At 37.2% G+C, this 26,919-nt stretch overlaps 1 protein-coding gene across 2 annotated transcripts in view; it reads right to left on the bottom strand.

Moving 5' to 3' along the window:
- Nucleotides 1–26,149, bottom strand: part of LOC131202004 (neurabin-1-like) — a 55,980-nt gene extending 29,831 nt beyond the window's left edge. For both annotated transcript variants that reach the window (XM_058190503.1, XM_058190512.1), the window contains exons 1-9: nt 25,606–26,149; nt 22,589–24,494; nt 12,568–12,700; nt 10,079–10,199; nt 7,692–7,796; nt 6,881–6,998; nt 4,783–4,926; nt 2,450–2,503; nt 1,001–1,230 (exon numbers count right to left, since the gene is read on the bottom strand). In XM_058190503.1, the coding sequence (XP_058046486.1) occupies nt 1,001–1,230; nt 2,450–2,503; nt 4,783–4,926; nt 6,881–6,998; nt 7,692–7,796; nt 10,079–10,199; nt 12,568–12,700; nt 22,589–24,205 (2,522 nt within the window). In that variant the 5' untranslated portion in view covers nt 24,206–24,494; nt 25,606–26,149. The remainder of the gene's footprint in view (nt 1–1,000; nt 1,231–2,449; nt 2,504–4,782; nt 4,927–6,880; nt 6,999–7,691; nt 7,797–10,078; nt 10,200–12,567; nt 12,701–22,588; nt 24,495–25,605) is intronic.
- Nucleotides 26,150–26,919: the final 770 nt, after the last annotated feature.

Here is a 26,919-nt window from a genome sequence, read left to right as displayed (position 1 = left end):
GATTGCCTCTTTTTACCATCTAATACCAATCTCACAAGTAATGCTGCTGAGCTTAATAACCTAACTAAAACACACAACCATCCTTCTCCTTTAAAATGTATCTGCAGAAATTGTATGATTAACGTGCTTGTATGCTACATACAGGCAACTTTTGGTAAGCATTCTAGAAGGAAAATATACCCTAGATTCTGTTTCTTTTCTGGCATGGTTAAATTCATTCCAATATTTTCAAAGTGAAAATTTTTAATGGGAAGCACCATACAAGTATCTTAAACAAATTTAATTCTACGTTGAATTAATGTGGACATAGCACAATTCATAATTCACCTTTTTTGTTGATTGTTTAAAACTCTTTTACGCCTTCTCTGAGAACATCTGGATGGATTTTAGTGATTTATTTGTAAATAACAAACGGTCATAAATGATCTCTTCTGGAGAAGAGCTACTCATGTCATTTGTTTGATGTAGATATATAAGTAATCTGATTTTTTTAAATAAAAAAACAAGAACTAAGTTGTATTCGGAGGCCTGAATACCCACATTTTGAAATCGTTTAATATTCTTTGAAAATAACCTCAATTTAATGACATTATATCAGAGATGAGGAACTTATCACCTCTAGATATTACTGAACTATAACTCCTGGCAGCTTCAACCAGTCCAATCAATGATGAAAGATGTAATTGGGCAACAACTGAAAGAACACATTCTCCATCTCTATTTTGTTAAGACTGCAATGCCATCATTGCCTACAATATATCTTTTCAGTATTTCCTTCTTTTCCCTGAATTACATAATTCATGTCCTACATTTTTTCCTAGCATCTAAAATTAAGCACTAATACTGTATGTGGTATTTTAACCTAATTCAAGACCCTGATGTTAATTACCTACAAACATACAGAAACAAACACATAGCAATAGCGCACAACATTGTACATGTAAGAAATTACAAGCATAGATCTATAAGCTTAACTCACAGAGTATAATAACACACTCACTTCTGCTGATATTCTTTGAGTAACTTCTTCGCTTTGTTATACTTTTTTTCCAGCACATCATATTGTTCTTGAGTTTCTTTAAGATGCTCATTTACTGTTTTGCATAAACTCTGGGCTTCTAACCAGTAGGTCTCTAGCTTTTTTATTTTTTCTTTGTTATCATCTATAGTTTCCTGGAGCTGCGATTTCTTTAACTCCCATTCAATCTTTTCAGCTTCTGTTGCTTTTAGCTTTAAAAAAAGTTCAAATTATTAGACTTTAGTAATTATTCATTCATGTATAGATTAATTGATTACATTTTAAGCCAAGTAAGTTAAGTTTATTTCCAAAATGTAACAAGGAACAATTATTAATTTTGCCTTAGTTTTAGGTATCAGCATGCTTTTTTTATCTCTGCCCATCTAAAAATATTGCCTTTAATTTCTAATATTCAAATTTTTCTAACTGATATAAAAAGATCACCTACCCTGAAAGAAAAATAAATATTTACTTTCTTTTCCAAAACTTCATTTTTAAGCTAAATTTTATGGACATGTTTTATATTTTTGCTGATATTAATGTGCAGCTTTGAAACAAATGTTTCCCTCCTACACAATTGCCTAGTTTCTTGATGGCAATTTCTCACAGGTTACATTATATGAAAAATGTATACTAAATATACTAAATGAAGAATGCATATAAATATGGAAAATGATCCTACTTATATTGTCAAACTCAAAACTTCAAGTCACATAGTCAGCAAATTTTTAGTTTCATTACTAGAAAAAAACCCACTGGATTACCTGTTATTTTTCTATCACTGCAGCAGTTAGAAACTGTTTTCAGTTCATACTACAAAAGTTTTAAAGTTTTAGGAGTGCATCTGTGATTTAGATTCCGTAATCCAAGTCCTACATTGTTTTAATTACAAGAAAGCAAATGGCCTAGATCTTATTCTATAGAAAATCCGTACACTATGAAATATGCTGATTACCTTCTCTGCTATCAAAAATGCAGTACATCTCACGTTGCACTGGAACAGCTGTTTAATCGATTGGGGAAAGGGAGACAGGACTTCTCTAAAAAGATATTCTATAGCAGAATATTAAAAATCTCAAAGTATCAGACAATTCTAACCCATGTACCTTGGATGAGAATAAGGCACTGCCCTTACAAATGACATGTTGTTATCCTTACAAAACAAATTATTCCTCCTATTTATTTGTGCCTTTCATTTGCATGTATTTAGCTATGCTTACTTATTTTTATTTCAATAAGTTTATGACATGTGTAATGAAATTCCACAGAAAATACTCCTCACAGATTAGCACAAATTGCATAAATAATGTTTTCTGGTTTTAGTTGAAATTAAGAATTCGATTTTATCTTGTTTGACTTTAATATATTCAATTTGAATTTACAAATAGCTGATTATAAATATTTTTTTAAAAGTATATATTGAAGATTTACCTTTTCCTTAAGTTGATTAACTTCAGCCACTGTAACTGCATGCTTTAATTGTAACTAGAAAAAATGTATAGAAACTTTTATTGAAGAAAAAAGGTGCAACTGATATTTGAAAATTCATTTTATATATTTATTACTCTTCACATTTTTTCCATCACATTGGAAGCAATAAGGTTTCATAATCTCAAAGTGCCCACTTGCTCTTCTCCTCAAGCAGAATAAAACCACTCATTTATTGCATACTTACACCAGACCAATTGGTCTCAAGATGCTGCTAGGCTACAGTTCATAAATTACCGCACTACTAGCCGTGTGGACTAAATCTGCTAAGTGATAACATTCAGCAATATCTGCATGGACTGCAGATTCCCATTCTGTGACTTAGAGTCAAGAGTTTATCCAAACATAAAAAGCTAGAAGTAGTCAAATGAAGTAGTTATAACTTGTTTTTCCCACCAATTTTGCTGACATCCAAATTTCAGTCAGCTCTTCCTCTTTTTGAATTGTTTCCAGCTGATAATTATATGACCCACTTATGTAAGGTAAATATGAATAGAGTCACTGATTGATTCATGTTAAAGAATGATATATTGCTAGATGAAAATGGTTCCAGCTGATATATTAATATATTTTCTGATATACGCTGCCTGAAAATATTTCTTTACATAATCAGCATTATTACTGTTGGCAAGAAGTATTCATTAGGAGGCTTAAAAGATAAAAATTAATTCTCTCAAGCGTACTATACAACTAAATCAAAACAAAGATATAAAGATATGCTTTATATAAAGGATATGCTTTTCTCTTCTCTCAAAAGACTTAGAAGAGCCTCAAAGTGTTATTAGCTAAAAGTACAGTGGAAGTAAGTAACAGTCTGAAAAGGCAACTCCTTTGGAAGCAGTGGCTTGGGATGTGAGGGGGGACAGTATCACATCAACAGCACTGAGGTCACAACTGTTTTGCTGAGGCAGCCAAAAAGAATATAGTGGAGAAAGCTGAGATTTGAGCACAGCCACTGGATCAGCTATCTAGCTGTTTCCCTGGGCACAACTGCGAGGAACGCGACAGAGCTGGAAAGGTAAAACGCGCATCCCACCTGCCCTACCTGCCACTCCCAAATTGCATCCCTAAAGGGGGCAGGTGGCTAAGCGAGGGGGGGAGAAGAGACGGCAAGGGGAGCCACGTCTTGCTCCATGTGTCTCACTTCTCCCTCGCCCCACCTGCCACCCCTCTTGATAAAGAGACAGCACGGAAGGGAAGCAGCTGTTGCCATGGGGTGGGGTGGGACATGCCAGCGCAAAGAACAGGGAGGGGAGGCGACGGCAGCGACAGGACATCCATTCTCACGCTCACCGCCTCCTGCATCCCCAAAATAATAAAAACCCCCCCACCCGATAATAAGGCCAAGCCCTTATTTGGGGAGTCAAAACAAAATAAGACAGGGAAATACGGTATGCTTACTAAACAATATTTCTCAATGAATAAGATATATAAAGTGGTTTTTCTGGACTTATTAAAATAAACATAATTCCCAGGATATTTTATATTTTGAATAGGAAGTAGAATTCCTATATACACATCTAGAAGATATTTTAAAAATACAATATATTCCATAAATTTTTATTGACTTTGCCATGTCCGACTCCTCCGCTGACGGCCGGGTCAGGGAAATCCGAATCAGGCTTACATCTGCAGCTCTGCCCAAAGTCCTAGCAAAGTCCTCAGAGCAGGCAGGAGACCAGTAAGTGACTTCAGCAAGATAAGTTCGACTTTGCCTGACTCAGAGACTGCCAGAAAGCAGATCCTTTATATAGGCCATGGGGTGTGGCTCCATGACTCAGCACTCATTAAGGCCTGCCCCTCCCTTCCTTCTGTTGCCTCCGCCTATCCAATCTTCTGATGCGAGGGTCACTCCAATCAGCTGTTGGAAGCAAACTTTCCTCAGGCTCACATGCTGTGGAGGAGGGGGAGGGGTCTAGCTGCTCCGTTTGCCTGGGCATGGAGCCAGGGCTGGGGCCGGGGGATGCTCCCTCCTCTGCAGCCTGCTTGGGCATGGAGCCAGGGCTGGGACCGGGAGGTGCCCCCTCCTCTGCAGCTTGTCTGGGCATGGAGCCAGGACTGGGGCCGGGAGGCATACATTCCTCCGTGTTCGGGAGCAGATAAGCAGACCCCGGCTGCGGTGAGAGCGGACAAGACACAACAGAATTCTTCAATTCCAAAGATATCATTGAAAAGGATATCATTAAATTGTAACACCAGATTTTCTAACATACAATGGTTAATTCACAGTAACCTTCCTATTATCCATTTTAAGAGATAACAAAATTGCACTCTACCTCTTTAAACTTCAGCATGAACTGTGTAGAATCCATGTCTAATGGAAAATTAATATCTTCATTTTCAGGAAGATAAAATACTTCTACTGATTTTTCTTGCAAATGTGATTCAAAAGAAACGTCATCTTCATCATAATCTTCATCCTGAAACAATATTAAACAATATTTTATTAAGGCAATATCAAACTTTCTTAAAATGATGTTAATACAACAATAAATATATGCTATTATATACAGCATGTTATTTTTTTTTCATTTTTATGAACACACAAAGCTTAAAATCTAACATTTTAAAAAGTAAATGCTTAATAGTTTATATTTACATATTTAGTTGTTGCTTCATATGACATTGTAAACCATCAAATTTGGTTACCTTGGTCTCTTACCAAAATAAACTTTGAATCTGAACATCAAATTTGACTGAAAGTATATTTTGAGTAAGAAACCTGCTAGTTCATGTTGCCCGACTGTTCTCACTTTGTTCCTCTTTTTGAGCAAAGGGGCTTTACAAATTAGGAAAACACAAATGGGTACAAAGTGTAGCAGAAGAAAAACAAATAAATGAAGAAAATCTACACTTGCCTTGCTTTTAATTTTTTGATTTAATGCTTAAATAATTAAGCATTTAATTTATAGTCGAATGTGATCTTTATAAGGGCACTACATATGTCAATGCAAACGTAACCAACCCAGACTTCCATTTATTAAATAACAGCATTTATAAGAATAATATAAAATAATAGCTAAACTGTATTATGTCCAATGCTTTATTAAACCAAGATGTACAGCTTATTGTTTCAATCAAATGCAGTCATTAACAATTTGTATTTTATCAGAGGAATCAATATAGCTGAACATAGGAAGTGCTGGGATTCACTCTTGATTTGTATGGCTACAGGTTCCTCACCCCTTATACCATGAATATTTACTGTCAATAACCCCTTTCAAAAGGATTTTACAGATTTATAAAGTGATTTTAAAAAAGAAGCAATCTTCCACGATTAAACCGCAAAACTGCATGGGGAAGAAGAAATGGGAGGAGGAGAAAATCACTCACTGGATGAACTACATTTAACTACTGAAACTGAATGACTACCTTGTTATATATGTAGGTAGGAGAGACATGACAAGAAAAAATTTACATAGAGAAATTGCAATATATGAACAACGGTGTAAGAGGAAAAAGGATATAGCGTTTATTTATGATTTAAAACTCTGCCCAACTCAACCAATGTGATCATGGGAGGCATACAACATAAAAATGAATAAATAACAAGGAAGGTAACAATAAACAATACATAAATATCAACTATAAATGGCAACCAAGGACGTAACACAGCAGTTACAGGGGACTCCCAGACAACTGGCCCCTAACGCTTGAGGAAAGAGACAGCTGTTAACAGCTTTCCTAAAGGCAAAAAAAGTTGGGGCCTGTGAAATACCTTGGGGTGGGGGTCATTTTAGAGAATGGGACAACCACAGAAAAGGCAACTTTCCTAGCTCCCATTAAATAACAAGATTTAAAAGAAGGAACCTGAAGCCTGTCCATGGTTGAAAGAAAAATGGAGACAGGGAGAAAAATAATGCAGCTTAATAAGCAAAAGAAAAAGAAAAAAAGAACAAAATGTAATAATTCACAGGAAGAACTGGAAATGACTTTGTTAGTCTATGAATAAGAAGAAGGATGCAATGAGGACATAACTCTCCACTCGTGCCTGGTTCTTGAAGGGCTCTGTCCCTTTCAATTAAAAAAATGTTTGACTTGCCTACCATGTAATCTCTTTATCAAATTTATGCAATTCATAAATTGCTGTTGGAAATTTTCTTCTTCTCCCCACCCTACTTATTTCTTCCTCAACTGATGATCACCTTAGATAAGAATTCATGAATGATTTCTATTACGTAACTTTTTCTATCTGTTGCTCCAAGGTTTCTGGTAAACTCATTATACTTTCTGATACTTACAGGAAAAAGCTAATGTAGAAATAATGTTTTGAAAAGCAACAATTTACTACAAACCCAACATGAATAGGTATGTATATATTTATGTGTGTATGTGTATAAGTACACACACACACACACACACTTTTCTTGTTACCTGTTCTGTTTCTTGGGTATATTGCTGCTCATATAAGTATCTCTCTTGTTCTAATGTCTCGCTGATAAGGCGAGCTACTTCACTCTGAGTTCCTGGTTTTTCTCTTCCAATCAGAAATCTAAGGTGAAAAATTAACCAGTATTAATGCATCAATGAAAAAAAATACAATGGTGCTTTTAATATTTTCTTATACCTTGGCAACAGTTAACTATGCTTTGTTTTCTTACATGACATTTTGATAACTGAAACTCACTTTATATGAGCAATCTTTGAAATATGGTCAGGAATTGCAATGGAGGCAAAGTGCAGTATAATACTGAGATAGCAATAACACTTAGACTTATATACTGCTTCGTATCACATAATCCTACTGTAGTATTAATATATCTGCATTAATGGGCACAATATAAAGTTTTGAGTCAACTTAAATATTCCTAAAACGTTTGGACCAGATTATCTGAAGGACTGCTTCATTTCCCATTTCTTGTCTGGATTTAAGGTTTTGTCTGAATTTAAGGACAGTATATTTGGAAGATTTCCCTGCTGTCAGAAGTTTCCTCATCTGACAAAAAGCACGCAACTTTTTTTTTTTTTTTTTGCATTGCTCCCAAACTATGAATAGCATTCTCTCAAGAGCCGTATTTGCCTGTCATTCTCTCTAAATTTAGAAAATTGATGAAAATGTGCTTTTAGCATTAACTTAATTTTATCTATTTGGACTATGATGTTGTTAGGTGCCTTGCATACTCATTCAAATATACTGTAAATAAGGGAATAAATCGGTTGCTTAATTATATATAATTATTCATACCTGACTGTGCCTTTTGTATTTTTTAATACAGTTGCAGCAAAAAACTGAGTTACCCCCACCAGGCTTATCCCATCAACTTCAACAATCTGATCATTTACTTGGATTCTGCAAGGCAAGGAACAAACATTAGATTTTGCATATTGCATTATATTTGATGCAAAAAGACTAGGAATGAATATGTCATATTTATCACTTTCAATCAAGCATCTACTTCCACAAAGTAATGAACAAACATCCTGTGACATAGTTTTTTAAACTTAATTTAGCATAAATAGAATATACAGGTCAACGTGATGTGTGTGAGGCGTTTTTAATATAAATTACATAAAATAATACATGCCTTTTTATTCACTATTCATTTGGTTAGTGGTATCCACTCTCAAGGTTACACGAGTTATATCTATAAGATTTGAATCAGTAAGTGGCAGGTGTATACGTCCCTATGAGTAGACTGGGTCATTAATCTTTCCATATACAGATAGTCCTCGACTTACGACCACAACTGAGCCCAGCATTTATTGATAAACAAGACAGTTGTTAAGTGAGTTTCCCCCCATTTTATGACCTGTCTTGCCACAGTTGTTAAGTGAATCACTGCAGCTGTTCAGTTAGTAACAAGCTTGTTAAGTGACTCTGGCTTCCCCACGATTTTGCTTGTAAAAAGGTTGCAAAAGGGGATCACATGGGCCTGGGACACTGCAACCATCTTTAATATGAACCAGTTGTTAAGCATCTGAATGTAAATCATGTGACCATGGGGATGTTGCAACAGTCATAAGTGTGAAAAATGATCATAAATCATTTTTTTCAGTGCCACTGTACCTTCGAATGGTCACTAAATGAACTGTTGTAAGTCAAGGACTACCTGTAGTTCCTGTACTAGAAAGAATAATATTTTATAAAAGAAACAAAGGACTTATTTTCACTTTGGTAACATTATTATTTTCAGTTCTATTTTATTGTGATGACAAAACTATTCTTTTATCACCAGACAATAAAGCAGTTCCCTTATTGGTCACTATAATACAAGGCACTATTCTTGTTCAGTGTGCTATATCACTTTTTTATTTTAATAGAAATTTGAAAACATGAAGTAACCATCTAAGAAGTCTTAACTACACTAATATATAACTACAATAATATTTTTTATGTTCTGGAAACAAATATTTCAAATAGCATACAGGTAGTCCTTAACTTGTAGTCATTTGCTTAGTGACCATTCAAACTTCCAACGGCACTGAAAAAAGTGACTTATGGCCATTTTTCACACTTACAACCCTTGTAGCATCCTTATGGTCACATAATCAAAATTTGGGCACTTCATAATTGGAAGACATTTATTGCAGCTGCACTGTCCCGGGGTCATGTGATCACCACTTTTAACTTTCCCAAGCGGATTCCCACAAGCAAAGTCAATAGGGAAGCCAGATTCACTTAACAACTGCAATAATTTCCTTAACAACTATGGCAAAAAGGTCATCAAATCAAGCAAAATTCTCTTAAAAGCTGCCTTACTTGGCAACAAAAAATTTGGGTTTAATTGTAGTTGTATATTGAGGACTAGTTTCTGCCAACTTCTGTTCTTCCAACCTAGCAGTTTTGAAAGCATTTAAAAATGCAAGTAGAAAAAATAGGGACCACCTTTGGTGGGAAGGTAACAGCGTTCCGTGCGCCTTTGGCGTTGAGTCATGCTGGCCACATGACCACGGAGACGTCTTCGGACAGCGCTGGCTCTTCGGCTTTGAAACGGAGATGAGCACCGCCCCCTAGAGTCGGCAACGACTAGCACGTATGTGTGAGGGGAACCTTTACCTTTTTATTGAGGACTACTTGCACATGATTCCACATAGCCAACACAGAAACTATTTCTGCATGTTCAGAAGTCAAATTATCTTAAAACAGTTAACTTAATTACTGAATTAATTAAGTATATTAATTCAAGTGGCTGAACTGGATTTAAGGAGTTAAAAGAGAGGAATCTCAAATTCCAAATAGACATGACAAGAAGATAGTTTAGATGTGTTATTTGTTGAGTTTAGATACTGTTCACAAGTTAAATAAAATCCTTGGCACTTACATTGGTATATACATAAACACATTGGAGTACATTTGTAATTTCAACTTCCTATACTATTTTAAGTTTGGCATGTGAAACCATGCCTTTATTCTAGTTTGTTCTAAGTAACAAGAATCTAAAAAACTCCTATGATTTTAAATTTAAAAATCATAAAGAACCCAGATTGTCTAAACCCTGTTTCTCATACAGAAGTAGAAGAGAAAGGAACGGGAAGAGAAAGGAACGGGAAATTCCATGCCCCATATGCCTCATTTATTATACTGTGCAAAAAGCAGGCAAAACAAACAAACAGTCTTAATTTGAAACTTACCGGCCATCTTGTTGAGCAGCACCACCTTCAGTTATTGTTTTTACAAAGATACCCAATTTTTCCAGTCCCTGATCTGCACCAACACCCATTCCTATTATACTGATACCCAAGCCATTGTCACCTGTAAGAAAAACACAAGCTAAATGATACTACTTTTGTATCTTGGTGAGCATACTGTCATCATAGCTAATAGTCAAGACTAATGAAGTGGCTGGGACAGCTGGAACATAAATGAAGGAAATTCACAGTGGGGCACAATGATTTGAGGCCCAACTGAAAGCCGATTCTGAAGTATAAAAGCAGGGAACACAGCTTCCCTGCATACAGATCAAAAAAGTATTTGTGTCATGCAGTGAAGCATCTTCTTCATTATGGTATTTGAGTGTGAGGAAGATGTGGGAGAGCTGGAGAATCTTTCTGACAATTTTCCTTCTTTTTTTTTTTTGCAAATGATGTCAATGAAATCTGTTTTGAATGGAATTCCAAGTGTTCGGTCAAATCCTAAAGGAGGAAACCTCAGCAACCACTTGTCCCCTTATTTTAGATTCTTTGGGGCTTGCAGATGAGTTTCTATAAGACTGATTCCATAGGAATTTATAATCAACTAGACAGTCCTGGCAGTTCACAATTATAAAAACACTGCCCAGAAGGGGGAAAAAGTGCCCTTGGAAAACTAATTTTTTAACATTCGCTAGTATTTTCTGGAAGGAGCAAGTCTAATTTTTGAGAAGAAATCATTTCATGAGGCCAGAACTGGATGGAAAAAAATAGCACTTCCTGGCTTAATGTGTCAAAACTAGCACTGTACATTTTATAGGAAAACTTCTAGGCAAACAATAAAGGGCAAACAACAAAAATGTTGTGTATTTCTCGTGGTTAGTACTTGCCATTATGTGAGCTGCCACATTCTGCACTAATTGCTGTTGTGGTGTCTTCAAAGCCACCACGACAGCAATGTAGAGCACACTGCAGCAATCTAGACAGGCAATGATCAAGACATGAGTTACAATACAAAGACACTGTAGTATTGTAGAGAACTAAGGTTGCAACTGGGGAACCAGTTGGCGCTAGATGAACGCTCTCCCAGCCACAATCTTTTTCTGCCTTTCAAGCATCAGGTGTGAATTGAGGAAGGCCCCCCAGATTGCAGCCATGCTTCATCAGGAGTTATGCCTGCCCCTTGATAACTGTGCAGAGAAACCAGGAATCACAGTGGATCAACAGACATTCCCTTTTGCAATGATTTGATTTTAGGTTGTTTTTTTTCCATCCAGACTGTAGCAGCTCTAGGCAACGAGACAAGAGTTTCACAGGATTGCATTCTCTCTTGACAAGAACATCAACAGCTAGTCCTTGATTTTCATCTATCACCAGCACAAGTGGTAGATATGCCAGAATATGTTTGCTAATCTAATTTGACAATAGTTATCTATGTCATCATTGTATCTCTTCTTGACTACAGCAATTTATTGAGTAACGCCCTAAGTCACAAATGGTATGTAATGTGGCAGCTAAGTGTAAGTTATGTAAGTTACAAGGATCACAAGATGCCAGTAGAACTTGCTAATTGCTCACTGGCAAAAGTTAATATGTTACTATGAGCTTTAAATCCTAAACAACTTAGAGACTATTTGCATAGCATATTCTTTTGCATATGTTTAGCAAAAGAAGGCCTTTCTGAAGATGTCCATGCTTTCAGAAACCTATCTATCCAGCACCTATTGATCCAAGGCTATGGAATACAGCCCCTTGGGAGCTGGGTTCAGTTCACACTGTCCAGTGTAAAAAAAGAATAAAGACAGACCTTCTTCTCCAGGTCTTTAATTTTTAATGAATCAATTTTGGCATTATTTTTATGCTTAAAAAATAATACTTCTTTGATTATTTCCTTAAAGCTAAGACAGATATTAAAAGACAAATCAACCTACGCTTATAATAAAAACAGAAAAATTGATGTATTTAAAGACTCCAAAGAATAAAGTATAATGCCAACCTAGGGAATTTTTCTATTCCTGCAGACTTAAGAACTGGAAATTGCATTACCAAAACTAAGGGATTAAGCTTTAAACTTGGTGCTACTTAACACTACTATTTAAATATCAGATAACATCAAAGTTAATACTACTTAGCACAACTATATTTCTCTAATTCTCATCCTATTTTTCTTGATGCATTCAGAAAACATAAATCACATGAAGTCTGAAAGTTCATACATTACCTTAAAGTTTTCTAATGACATTGCCTCAATATGAGTTTTGACTTTTTCTCTCATGACTAATATATAAAAAATGTTTGCTTTCAACTTTTGTAAAATATTTTCCAGCCCTTATATAACCAAAACTTTTAGAAAACAACCTTAAGCTTAAAATTAATTTATATTCTTGACTTTGTAATGCTATACCTAATTAGAAATTTTGCAGTATCAATGATGCAGAATTAAGGTATAAAAAGGCCTTGTTTTTTCTAGGACAGACATTCGAGAGCTGTACCTTTTTCAATTTCCACAGGAAAAACCTCCATTTTTTCCACCCTTTTCTCAAGTTCATATTCTGCTGATGCGGCCACAGGGTCCACCTCTTCATTGCGTCTATCATAGTCTTCATTTGAATAAGTACTGAATACCTAAAAAAATACAGTATTTTCAAAAACATTTTTCATCTATGCAAGTTGAATAGATTTAAATGTCAATTAAATACCAACTTAGAACATGCCCATGTTATACCTATTTGCAAATCAATGTTTGAGAATATGTGGACAACACAGCAAATTACCTTCTGGTAATTTCGAAAAGTCCATAAAATCTTTAATCTTGTCATTTGAAAAATGATGTTTTTCAATAATATATGCTCAAAGTGTAGCTTTTAAATTAAAAAAAAATTAGAGGATTTATGTTACATTATTCAATATTATATCTGAAGCAAAATGTACTGAGTCATATGAATTATATGCTTAACAAAACGAGGAACCAATTTCAGAAACATACACTACATTTACACAAAAAGACAATATTGCTGAATTTAAAATAATCTCATCCCCACCAATGGAAAAATAGACAGAAAAAAAGGTGATAAACATAGAAAAATCTATGCTTTCTGATTTCTTTCTTTGCTAACAATATTTGCCAACTCCCACTGAAATTAATCCCCTGCAACAAATATGGACCCATGAGCAAACATACTGGTTACTTTCTACATCCAAAAAAAGGACAAAAATTTAAATTAGTATTAACTGAATTGCCAGCTGATTAAACTGTAAAATAAGTTATCTATTAGTAAAATTGATCTTCCATATGCATCTACAATCTACAAAGTAGTCTACAAACTACTTTCTCTCACACACTAACTACTGTCTCAAATATAAATATGCAGAGGTCCACATACTGTATGTACATTCACACACAGGAAAAAAGCAACAACACATAAACCAGAGGATAAAGCTATAGATGTTTCCTCTGTATTAAATCTTTAGACTCTTCTGGGTAAATAAGCATAGCCTGTTACTATGCTGGACATGGAACCATTTAGTCAGCATATTTATGTAAGTTGGAGCGGAAACTGAAGGAGCGTGGATGTGTATTGTCTTTTTCTTTGCAAAAAAACATGAGTTGACACATACTTTTCAGCTGAGCTACAAAAAAACCCTGTTTTTGTGTGTATTCATCTTGAGGCAATAATAGACTTAATTTTTGGACTGAGAAGTATTTATGTTCTCTCAGTTATGCTGTACATAACATTAGAAATCCTCTTGATAACTTAGTCTAGAAGTACACATGACAAGTATGCTTTAATAGAAAGAAAGAACAAAAAAATCCACTAGTTTGAATTGTGTCTCACAAGATGATTGGCCACATAATTTTTAAAACAAATAAAATCAAATACACTTTCAGAAATGTTTCAAAGAATAGATTCTAGCACCGAATGAAGTTCAAAGTTAGCAACTGAATCTGGAGTCTTGGTATTTGCTTATTGGAAAGCAGCACAGTTTAAGGAAGTCGCTGCTCAGCTAATCATATGTAGGGTATCTTTACTGGAGAAGCTAGGTCCAAAAAGAAGTCAGCAAGGTGCTTCTACTTCAGCTGTGGCAACTGGGCTCAAAAGGAGAAATGTTGGTGCAGGGAAATAGGAAAGAAGGCAGCTGGATGAATGAATGCTTGCTGATGCTTACTGGGGCTTCATGGATACTGCAATGGATACAGCATGGCCAGGGAGCCATGTATAAGAAGCTGGAGAAGTTGGGAGTGCCCAGGGTAGCATAGTGGACAAGGATCCAAAAATGAGACAGCAAACACAGCAAATACTGCTTCAGTGGCTGGGCGCAAAAGATCAGTGTAGGAAACAAGTTAAAATAGGGAAGAAAATGGTAAGTGAACACCTGTCTACCCTAGACGAGTTCAAATCACCAGGACCGGATGGATTACACCCCAAGGTTCTGAAGGAACTGGCAGACGTGATCTCAGAACCACTGAATTATATCTTTCAAAGATCCTGGAGCACAGGGGAGCTGCCAGAGGACTGGAAAAGAGCTGATGTAGTTCCCATCTTCAAAAAAGGAAAAAAAACAGATCCAGGAAACTACAGACCTATCAGTCTGACCTCAATACCGGGGAAGATTCTGGAAAAGATAATCAAGCAACGAATCACCAAACACCTAGAAGCAAACAAAGTAATAACCAAAAGCCAACATGGGTTTGTCAAAAACAGATCATGCCAGACTAATCTTATCGCATTCTTTGACAAAATGACAAAATTAGTAGACCAGAGGAATGCTGTTGATATAATTTACTTGGACTTCAGTAAAGCATTTGATAAAGTAGACCATAACCTACTACTAGATAAAGTAGAAAAATGTGGGTTAGACAGCACCACCACCAGATGGATTCGTAACTGGCTGACCAACCGCACTCAACGTGTAGTCCTCAACGGAACTACATCCACATGGAGGAAGTATGCAGTGGAGTACCCCAAGGCTCTGTTTTAGGCCCAGTACTCTTCAACATCTTCATCAATGACTTGGACGAGGGATAGATGGGGAACTCATCAAATTTGCAGATGACACCAAGCTGGCAGGAATAGCCAACACTCCAGAAGATAGGCTCAAGTTACAGAAAGATCTTGACAGACTTGAACATTGGGCGCTATCTAACAAAATGAAATTCAACAGTGAAAAAGTAAGGTTCTACATTTAGGCCAAAAACAAAATGCACCAGTACCGTATATGTGGCACCTTGCTCAATAGTAGTACCTGTGAGAGGGATCTTGGAGTCCTAGTGGATAACCATCTAGATATGAGCCAGCAGTGTGCAGCAGCTGTTAAAAAGCCAACACAGTTCTGGGCTGCATAAACAGAGGATAGAATCAAGATCACGTGAAGTGCTAGTACCACTTTATAATGCCTTGGTAAGGCCACACTTGGAATATTGCATCCAGTTTTGGTCGCCACGATGTAAAAAGATGTTGAGACTCTAGAAAGAGTGCAGAGAAGAGCAACAAAGATGATTAGGGACTGGAGGATAAAACATATGAAGAACGGTTGCAGGAACTGGGTATGTCTAGTTTAACAAAAAGAAGGACTAGGGGAGACATGATAGCAGTGTTCCAATATCTCAGGGGCTGCCACAGAGAAGTGGGAGTTGGGCTGTTCTCCAGAGCACCTGAGGGTAGAACAAGAAGCAATGGGTGGAAACTGATCAAGGAAAGAAGCAACTTAGAACTAAGGAGAAATTTCCTGACAGTTAGAACAATTAATCAGTGGAACGACTTGCCTGCAGAAGTTGTGAATGCTCCAACACTGGAAATTTTTAAGAAAATGTTGGATAACCATCTGACTGAGATGGTGTAGGGTTTCCTGCCTGGGCAGGGGGTTGGACTAGAAGGCCTCCAAGGTCCCTTCCAACTCTGATGTTATGTTATGTTATGTTATGTTATGTAAACTGAGAGAAGGCAGCTGGGTGAACAAATGCTTGTCAGTGCAGGCTGGGGCAGCTGAGGCTCCCCAGAGCATGGGGAAGCAGTCCCAGTCACATAGTTTTGGGACTGCTTGCTGCCATACAAGGCAGGGTGCACAGCATCCAAAAGGGAGTAAATGAGATAATGAGCTGAAAGAACTGAAGCACGTCTATAGTTGTAAGTGTACTCAAGATGCCATGAATTTTGATATGTGACATCTAAAGTTATGGCAACTGCTATAATTTTAGGCACAGGCCTAAGTCCATTGTTCAGGACTGTCTTAACTTGGAACAGTCACTGAATGAATGGTCATACGTCAAGGACTAGCTGTAGTTTGTTCATCAAAAGAAAACCCTAACCGTGTGCTAAATGGATAAAATTGTTTCTGAGGAGAACAATGGTTATAAATGGAAGGCAAGAGAACTATAGAAAACAAAAGAAGCAATGAATAGGACATATTCCTAAAATCCTGGCGATTTGAGGAATTTGTTTCTGTTCCTGATCTGTGTTTTCATTTTCAGCGCCATAAACTATATAAGACATCTTATTTTAATGAAAGCTGTCTAAGTAAGACAGCCAAATGCAAACAAGCCTGACTGACTGAAACATCACTATAAAAACTGCACCTGCTTTGCAGATGCTAACAGAAGCATGTCTGAACATGTACCATCCATACATTAGTAAATATTTTTATGCCACCACATCCTTTTTCCTTTTGTAAGAACTGTCTGCATTCCATACTTTTTTTGTGGTCTTTTGAATCTTGATATGTGAATAGTACCGGTAGTTATTATGGATTATGCTAATTTACTGCATTTAAGCAAAACAGGTGTTTCTTCTAATGTTCCATTTGCATCAGCTCAAGCACTTTGTAACACCGGAAAAAAAACAGTAGATATATTAACTTCTTTGACTTTTGTTCGTAAGAATCAATTTGAACCAGTTGAAGTCTGAATTCTAATCCTGCCTTAGGCATGAAAGCTGGCTGGGTGACTTTGAGCCAATCAGTCTCTCTCAACCCAACTCACCTCTTATAGTTGTAGGGAAAACAGGACAGCAAAGGAGTATTAGATAAATTCATAGCCTTGAGTTACCGATACTTATAAAAATAATCTAAAAAATATACACAAGATTCTAATAACTGGGTACCCATGTTATGTTTAATGTTAATTTTTACTTTCTATTAATTTAGAGAGTTTAACTATGCCATGTATAGCAGGCCTATACATACCATAGCGCAAGAACAAAATGCATTCTGTAGAAATTAGTACAGATAACTATATAATAAAAAAACGTAAATTACAGCAAGAAGTTTATTGGGGGAAAAAATTGCCCACTTGCTCTGTGTTTATGCAACAAATTCATTTCCATATAGCATACATATTTCAGCCACATGGCTGATAAAACAGATTAAAAGAATAGATATTGCAAGAGATATTGTTAAATTATATATGGACTATAGAAATATGGTAGTCTAGATGGGAAATTGTTACTATAGGTCTTAATGTGAGGACCAAAAAACAAAATAATTCCATAATGTTTTTATGTATCAAGAAAAAAAGCATCCTCCTTACTAAAACAAGAAAAAACTACACTGCTAAATATTTACAAATAGATGCTATGAAAGTGATATTTTAAAAAAAAAGATGTAAAGAACATAGATGTAGATAATACTGCAATGTATTATCACAAGAAACTTAGAACAAATGGAAAAGTCCCCAAATAGCATAGAGATAAAAATGTTCATTTAATGCATTTCCTAGCTATAAATTTCAATGCTTAAGAAATAAAATCTAATTTGTTAAAAAATAAACAGATGGAAGATCTTAACATGGGGCCAAAGAGAAACAGAGAGCATTTGGTAACCATCCTAAAATCTATTTTTAGAAAAAAAAAGTTAGGGTAATCTTGGGAAAAAAAATAGATAATAGTAAGACTTAAACACACACATAAAACAAAGGAAAAAGCCCTGTCTCCAACTGATTTTCTTACCAACACCAGAGTCAATTTTTAACTGCTAAAAAGGAACTGACTGGGATATAGACATCCAATCAATCTTCCACAATATCAACTATAAACTTCAGGGAAAAGCATCAGCCATTCAAGAAATACACTTAAGACTTACGACCACAATTTAGCCCAAATTTTCCACTGTTAAGCAAGACAGTTACTAAGTGAGTTTTGCCCCATTTTATGACTTTTCTTGCCATAACCATTAAATGAATCACTGAAATTGTTCAGTTAGTAACCCAATTAAGTGAATCTGGCTTCCCCGTTGACTTTGCTTGTCAGAAGGTTGCAAAAGGGGATCACATGACCCCAGGATACTGCAACCATCATAAATACATGCCAATTGCCAAGGGTCCAAATTTTGATAACGTGACCATGAAAATGCTACAATGGCTGTAAGAGTGAAAAACTCTTACATAAGTCACTTTTTTCAGGAACATTCTAACTTCGACTGGTCACTAAACGAATGGTTGTAAGTCAAGAAGTACCTGTACTTCATTTTATTTTTCAGAGTGATATAATACATATGGCAATCAGCTATTTTTTCCTATTACTTTTTATCAAATGTGGAATGATAATCTGATTCAGGCCAGCCTCAAATATTGTTTTATTTATTGAATTTATTTATTTATTAAATTTCTGAACTGCACATCTCACCCAAGTGATTCTGGGAGATTTATAACCATCATGCATAGTAATTTCATTCTTTATCTTGGTTTTCTTTAGATTGGAAATGAAAAACAAGTAACCTTACTTTTATAGTTTGCACATTACACTCAATTTTTAACTACTTCCAAATTAGAAAAAATCACAATCAGGAAAACTTCACAATGTTTCTAATATAATGATCTAACTAATATGCACAAGTTATTTTTCCACTTTTAAATTTACAAGTCTTGTTCACTTGGAACCTACAGCCAAAGACACTTTATCACTCTTGGCAGAAAGATTAAAGGGAATCTTAATTAATATTATATTTATTACAACATTTAACAATATTACTGTGCTAAAAGATACTGATTCATTTCTTTTTTTAATATACTAGTAATGTTTGTACATTTCACTGTATCTGGCTTCTATATGATGTTTTCTGGATAAGCTGGAATTCAGCTTGCATAATTGCTAGCCAACCTGCTCTTTGCCCACAGTAGTTGAAAATGAAAGGAATGTGCAATATATCTGTGGGCGAAGCAATGAAAAAGATGTACTAAACCATAACTTAGTATGGCACAAAGAAACAGGGATGAGCCACGTGTCTTGAATTCACAAACTTTTCTCTTTATTTTTTAAAAAAACATGGTTGATGTTTATCATAATTAACCAGTTCAAATGGCATAAAAGTGATGTGGACCCCTTTTTCCGTCTGCACCTATAAGATATCCCTGGGCAAAACTGCTAGCCAGCTAAGGTGATTTGTATATTATTCCACACATGCGCTTAAAAGAAGTTACTTAGCGCGCAGTTTTGCAGACTGCATCATTGTTATTGTTAATCTTTCTGGCTTGACACTAATCTGTTACTTATCATCACTTATAACTATTAAGATAAAGAGGACCACACCAGCTCCCTAATTTAATACCTGCCAAGGGAAAGGGGAATAAGAGCAATGTTCCCATAAACAAAGAAGTAGGATTCCAAAGGTATTGATTCAATGACTATGACTGCTAGAGAATCCATCTTCCCCAAAAATTCACTGTAGGATTCCAATGTCTAAATTCATGATCAAGTCCCTGATAAGAGGTGCTATGAAGTCATCTCCATCTCTTGTTTATACTCCATTTCAAGAATAAAAAGTAGTAAAAGAATTCAGACAATTTGAACTTCACCATAAAGCTGAAGCCCTGAGAGGATGCTGCATAACTATTAGCTTCTGGAGGGTAGGTGGGTGTGTAAATAAACAGGCATAGAATCAAAATCAAGTGACATATTAGTACGGCTTTATGAAATCTTGGTAAAACCACACCTGGAATACTGCATCCAGTTTTGGTCACATTATAAAAAAGATGTTGGGAATTTGAAAAAAAGTGCAAAGAGCAACTAGGATGTTTAAAAACAGCTTGGAGACTAAAACATATGAAGAATGGTTACAGGAATTGGGTGTGGCTAGTCTAGAGAACAGAAGGACAAAGGGTGACATGATAGTAGTATTCCAGTATTTGAGGGGCTGCCACAAAGAAGAGGAGATCAACCTTATCCAAAGCACCAGAAGGGAAGACAAGAAACAATGGATGGAAACTAATCAAGGAGCGAAGTAATCTGGAATTAAGGAGAAACTTTGTAACAGCGAGGACAATTAACCAGTGGAACAGCTTCCCTTCAGAAATCATGGGTGCTTTATCACTGGAGGTTTTTAAGAAGAGACTGGACAGCCACTTGTCTCAAATTGTATAGGGCAGGGATAGTCAACCTTTTTATACCTACTGCCCACTTTTGTATCTCTGTTAGTAGTAAAATTTTCTAACCACCCACCGGTTCCACAGTAATGCGCCGTGTATCATCTGTGCATGCCTCTCGCGCATCGTGGATTGGGCTGGGGTGGGGCGCCGCTACCAGCTCTGCTTGTCTGTTACAGCTGGGTGGTGTGGGGGGAGATGCGCGAGCTATTCTGGGACAAACTCTTTTGTTTGCGGTCGCACTATAGCGCCATTTAGTTTCACTTATGTAACGTAAATTAAACTTATGCACGGGCGATACAAATAGTATATTTTCAAAAATTTAAATTGTCATGGGGAATTTTATGAAAACCTAATGAAAATATTTTTAAATAATGCTATGAATTTTTTTTAATCAATTAAATTAAAAAAAAGAAAGTGCTTCAGAATAGGACAAAACCTCTACCATCCACCATGAAAGCTGGAACGCCCACTAGTGGGCGGTAGGGACCAGGTTGACTACCACTGGTATAGGGTCTACTGCTTGAGCACGGGATTGGACTAGAAGACCTCCAAGGTCTGTTCCAGTTCTATTCTGATTAACTTTGTGGTAGATCCTTTTTTCTATTCTTTTTTCTTTGGCATTTCACTCTGATTTGAGCCTATTGTCTTTAAATCTTAAAGAATTTATTGGCTCCTGACTGGCAACCAAAATGCCAACACAACACCTTCCTCATTTATTTAATCTAACACAGAAAATAATTCTATCTGTCTCAAAAAAAATTATACTATACTCACATAAGGTATATCCTAAATTACTACTACTATTGCTATTACCTCACTTAAGAACCATTCATTCAGTGACTACTCAAACTTATGACAGTGCTGAATATATAGTAGTTATGACTGGGCCTTGTCCTTAACATTGTTGCAGTGTCCCCATGGTCACGTAATCGCAATGTGGACCCAGCTTGCAATTACAATACCCTGCATTCATGTGATTACAATTTGTGACCTTCTTTGCCGTTTTCCTACAAGCAAAGTCAATGGGGAAGCCAGCAAAGATAGTGCAAATAGTGACCATGAGATAACCTCAAAATGACTTGTGGTGATTCACTTAATAACAGCAACTGAGAACGTTGTAATTTTCACTGCTAAATTGCACAGTCATGTGATATTGCACTTTACAACTGTGATGCTTAGTCACAGAAATTCCAGTGTTAATTACCATTGGTAACTGAAGACTACCCACATTACTTTAAGAGCTGAAGTTCACTTGTGGATTTTAAATTAAAAACAATTATAAAAAAGCTAAATAATAAAAATGCAATAAATAAATCACACCAGATATATATATATAAAATGAACTATTACAGTACAGAGTAAGAATGTAAAATCTATGTACAAAAACTATAGAAATATCTATGAGCAATACATTTGCTGGCACTGAATAGCAATAGCACTTAAGACTTATATACTGCTTTATAGTGCTTTATAGCCTTCTCTAAGCAGTTTACAGAGTCAGCATGTTGCCCCCAACAATCTGGGTCCTCATTTTACCAACCTTGGAAGGATGGAAGGCTGAATCAACCTTGAATCAGTGAGAATTGAACTGCTGAAAAGCAGGCAGTCGGCAGTCAGCAGAATTAGCCTGCAATACTGCATTCTAACCACTGCGCCACCACGGCTCTTATAGATCATAATTGGGGATGCCAAATATACCACTCTGGAAAAGACATTTCATAAACACTTAACAATTGAGAAGGCCTTCTCCCATATAGCCTGAGAGCATCAAAGGTAATTAAAAAGCCATTTCCTTATTTGTTTCATGCCATTCAAGGTTTTAAATAACACCACCAAGAATGGGCCTAGAAGTCAGTGCAGCTGAATCAGTCAGTACAGGATATGAAGCACGGACATTATACACTTAGCCTGTCCCAGGCAGTCAGGTTGGTCATGATTCAGATTAACTGAACCAGTATTTTTTTTTTAAAAAATGTAAAGGTACTTTAGAACTCAAAATATTTTAGAAATCCTTATCTGGAAGGGCGACTGTAATTAAGAGACCAATTTCAAAGCATCCATATACTAATGAATATACTAATACACTTCATTGTTATAATTACTATATTTAAATAAGTAGCAACAATAATTATATTTTATACCCATTCATGAAGATTTACCTTGATCGGGGCTGTAGAAAACTTCACTTTTCTAGCTGGATCAGGATCTTCTTCCTCAGAAAGTCCAGAAAGTTCCTCATAATCACTATTATAGTTATATTCCTCCTCTTGCAAGGTTTCTTCTATCTCAGGGCCCTTACTAAGTAGTTCTGATTCTCTGTCATCATCAAAAGCAGCATTCTCTATCCCAAAAGCACTGGAAGAACACCCACTAAACTTCTTTCTCTGTTCTTGTTCTTCCTCTTCACCATCCCCTACAGGTTTTACATGGACCTGCTCTTGTTCCTGAACTTTGTCCAGAAACACTAACTCCTTTGCTCCTTTTTGATTAACTGCACCATCCTCATTAGATTCTTCCATTTCCTCAAATGTGCAGTCATTTCTCTCCTCTTTACAACTTGGAAATCTGAGTGATTTTTCCTTCTGAAATACATTGACTTCCCCAGTGATTTCATTGTTATCCCCTAAAGTTTTGTTCTGCACCATAATCAGTTCAGCTCTAGCTACTTCTACCTGGGAAATTTTTATAGGGGCTCTATCCACTTTAGAGGATATGGTGGTTTTATATTGTTGTTCCCTTTCGGAAGTTTGATCTGTTTGAGAAGTTATTTCAGTTGTATCACTTAACTCACTCCTTTCAGTAGAAGTGCTGCTTATCAAAAGGGAAGATTCTGCAATGGGCTGATTTTGCTGCAAATATACTTCTTTCCTAACTCCTGGTGATTCCCAGCCACAGAACGCTGTTTGAACAGGGTTTGGGATATCCTTAGTTTTCAAAGTATCTTTGAAGTCATCATTGTCAATGTCAGACAAGAAACTCTCCAATCTTCGAGAAATAGGTCCTGCATTCAGTGAAGAGGATTTACAACTGCCAGTAGATTGCTGTCCCTTTTGATCACTATTTCCTTGATTCTCTGTTTTATCTACAGCAACCTGAGAAGTTACATCAATATTGAAATTAAAGTGATCTGTCAAACTGCTGCAATCAGAAGAAGTAGAACCATGTCGTCTCCTGTCTTCAATCCTTTCACTTTTAATGGGAGGACTTCTATCCAGTGAACTTGGCTTTTTAATGTTCCTTTCAAACAGTTTTCTGGTCTCAGAAAACTTCTCTGCTAGTGTGGCTTTGTCTAAATTTCCCTCTTCTTTGCTGCAGATAATTTTGTCAGTGAATGAACATGCAGGTAAAGGATCTGGGGAACTACAAAACGAACCACTATTCAGTAGGTTATTTTTTTGAACACAGAGGTAAGATGGGCTACTAGGAGGAGGAAGCGCAAGATCAGCTGAAGTTATTTTATTAATAATTCGGGGCTCAGAGAGTGAACTGTTTTCACAACATGGTGAATTGGAAGAACCACCCATTTGCATGAACATGTTTTTGATCTTGTGCACTCTGTTGCCATATGAGACAGCTCTGCCACGAACATGTGGATCATTACTTTCCCCATTGGATGAATTGGTCAACTTTTGCTGAGAATTAGACTTGGTGGAAGCATTATCGGTATTCACTGAATCAAAACTGCATTTAATTGCATGAAAATCAGTTTTATAGGTATTTCTGTGTGGAGAAGCACTTCTTAAAGTTCTGTCTCCTTTGCCTTCAGTCTTCATCATTGTTGAATGGAGAAAGCCTTCAATTCTTTACAAATGAGAGTCTGAAGAGGTGAAAACCAACAGCAGCTGCCAGTGCTGCTCCCACAATGTGATACAGTCCTCTTACAGCCTGGAGAGAGAATGAGACTGGAAGACGCCTCTCACCATTTTATTCTTCCATAAGAGCAATGAAATATGTGGTGGGAAGGAGGAGGAGAGGCGCATACAAAAACAACAAGCACTTCAAGAATGTATCTAGAAAAATGAGATGCTAGCACCATAGCTGATCCATTCTTATCCTGAAAGATATCTGCAAAAAAAAAAACACCAAACACCACTTTGTGAGCTAGAGACATCACTCATTTATACTAAGTATTTTATCCTTATGTTAAATGGAATTTCATAGCCTAAGGAACAGGGAGAAATGCATTTAAAATGTGGGGAGGGAGGAGGGAAAAATAACTAAAAACATCTTTAAAACTCAGAAGAGTTCACACGAGGCAGATCTTACAGAGACTCTGCTCCACACAGTGAAAGATATTTTCATTGCCAAGGCTTGCCTTTGTAACATATGAAATAGCAAACAAGGAAAAGCAGATAATGGCTTTCATCCCGTGCCAAAAATAAGTGATTCTTCTTTCCCACTTCGATGAACAACTACGGCAAGTTCTTAGGCTTTCAAGATGATAAGGAGTCTACTATTGAAAGTGCAACCTTCACACAAGGGTCCAACCACAACGTTTTTCACTGGGAAAGAAATTGTTTGAGCAGAACAGCAGAGTTTCGGTCCAGGCAATGAAGCAAATCTGAAGATTTGGAGTCTCTCTCTCTCTCTCCTCTCTCTCCCTGCCTATCCTCCCTCCCACAAAAAGTCTTCTTTCCTTTCCAAAAGGTAACTTATTAACTAGCCATTTCCTTCTTCTAGGGCGGCCCACCATTTCTGGATCTAGTTCCCTTAGAAAGACGGCAGAAATTATAGGAAATTAAAGCGTGGGGGGGGGGGAAGAGACCTGGATTTCATTACAACGAATCTCTCCTTGCCGAAGCACTTATTCCACCAACACTCCCCCCACTCCTCTACCCACGAATCCGGGTTTCTTGCACTGCCTACCAGAAATGCAAATTATTTCGGGTAAAAATTGGGGGTTTCTTTCCATCCGGATTACGAATGAGCCGCCCCTCATTCAAGCAGACCCCCCCCACCCCCCGGAAAAGTGGAGGAGCCGAGCAAGAAGCACTGATTTGAGCAGCTCACAATGGAGCCGCTGCCAACTCGGGTTTCTCCTCCCTCTTTCTGTCCCCAAGAGCTGTTGGCGAAGCGCTCGAGGCGAGCTTCGCGGCCCTGGCCCTCCCACTCCAAACTTTTCAAAGTAACCTTTCCCTTTTCTTTTCCTCCTCCTCCTCCTCCTCCTCGCACTTACCTGAGGTAAACAGCGGATCCTACGCGGCGGCGGCTGCGGCGGCTCTTCCCCTTTCCCCAGTTAATTGCAGCTTCCTGCCCTGGCTCTCCCCACCACCAAAGCCGCGCAACGGATCGTCCGACTCGCGCCTCCCCCCCTCGACAGCTGCCCCGCGGGCCGGCCGTTGTTTTTCATCGGTTGCGTTTTTCTTTCACGCCGCCTCCTCCACTCCCAACTCTTCTGCCCATCCGACTCTCGGTTTCGCGCGCCCGCCCGCCCGCCAGCGCGGTCGCTTTAGAATTCGGCTCTTCTCTCTCTCTCTTTTTCTTTTTTTTCTTTCTCCTTCTCCCTTCTTTCCTCAGGCCCGCGCGGGCGGGCGGCCGAGCGCGCGCTTCACTTCCCCCCGCACAAAGAGTCCTAACCGACCCAGCGCGAGCCCGACTTTCTTTCTCTCTCTTTCTCCCCCCTCTCTTCCCGAGGGAGACTAACGCGGCGAAGCGGGGGCGGGATCAGAGGTGAGAGACCTGAAGGGGAAGGCGAAAAGCGAGCGACTCTTAAGTTCTAAGGAAACGCCTGCATCTGTTAGGATGTACCAAGCCGGGATAAAGGGGGGGGGAGGAAAGTTGGGCGATACCAACTAGGGAAAGGTCAGGAAAACCTGCTCGCATCTATTGTTCTGCGTTTGCCCCACTGCTGGCGTTTTCGCTCCCTGCCTAATAAAACGTGACAGGGCATAATTATTAAAATAAATAAATAAATAAAAGATTCTGTTTTCTTCATTTCCTAGGCGGTTCAGAGTTAGAATCGAGAAGATAGGGGAAGCGGGGGCTGGCTTTCAACAGCACAAGTAGTTGGCATTTTTGGGCTAACTACCCTTCATTCACTTTTTGCACAACACAGATTTTGTTTGCTCAGTATGTATAAAGGATATGAGGACCTGGAAATGTTTTAACCCTGGCGATACATAAAGGTTACATATTATTGAACTTTACTCATTATTATAATTATTTTTCAGGGTAACCCCTTCCACAATACAAATAACTAAAGATTTTTTTTTTTAAAAGCAAATACAATACAATACAAACAACTTAAGATTTTTAAAGCAAAAATATATAATATAATGAAATATTTTTACTGAGATTTGTTTACCCATTTAATTTATAAGGCACATCAATTGTCCTAGCATCTAGGATGCTCCTAGCAGCTCTAGATGAGAAATCTTTTTTAAAAAATGACTAAAATTGAAAAAATGGTAATGGCAACTAAACAATACATAATAGTTAGTAAGGCTTCTGTCAAAGAAGAAAGAAGAATTCTTCTGGACCAAATTTCCAC

Source organism: Ahaetulla prasina, chromosome 1 (genome assembly GCF_028640845.1).
Source record: "Ahaetulla prasina isolate Xishuangbanna chromosome 1, ASM2864084v1, whole genome shotgun sequence".
NCBI lineage: Eukaryota > Metazoa > Chordata > Lepidosauria > Squamata > Colubridae > Ahaetulla > Ahaetulla prasina.
Note: the sequence above shows the minus strand (reverse complement) of the source record. Positions and strands in the feature narration are given on the sequence as shown.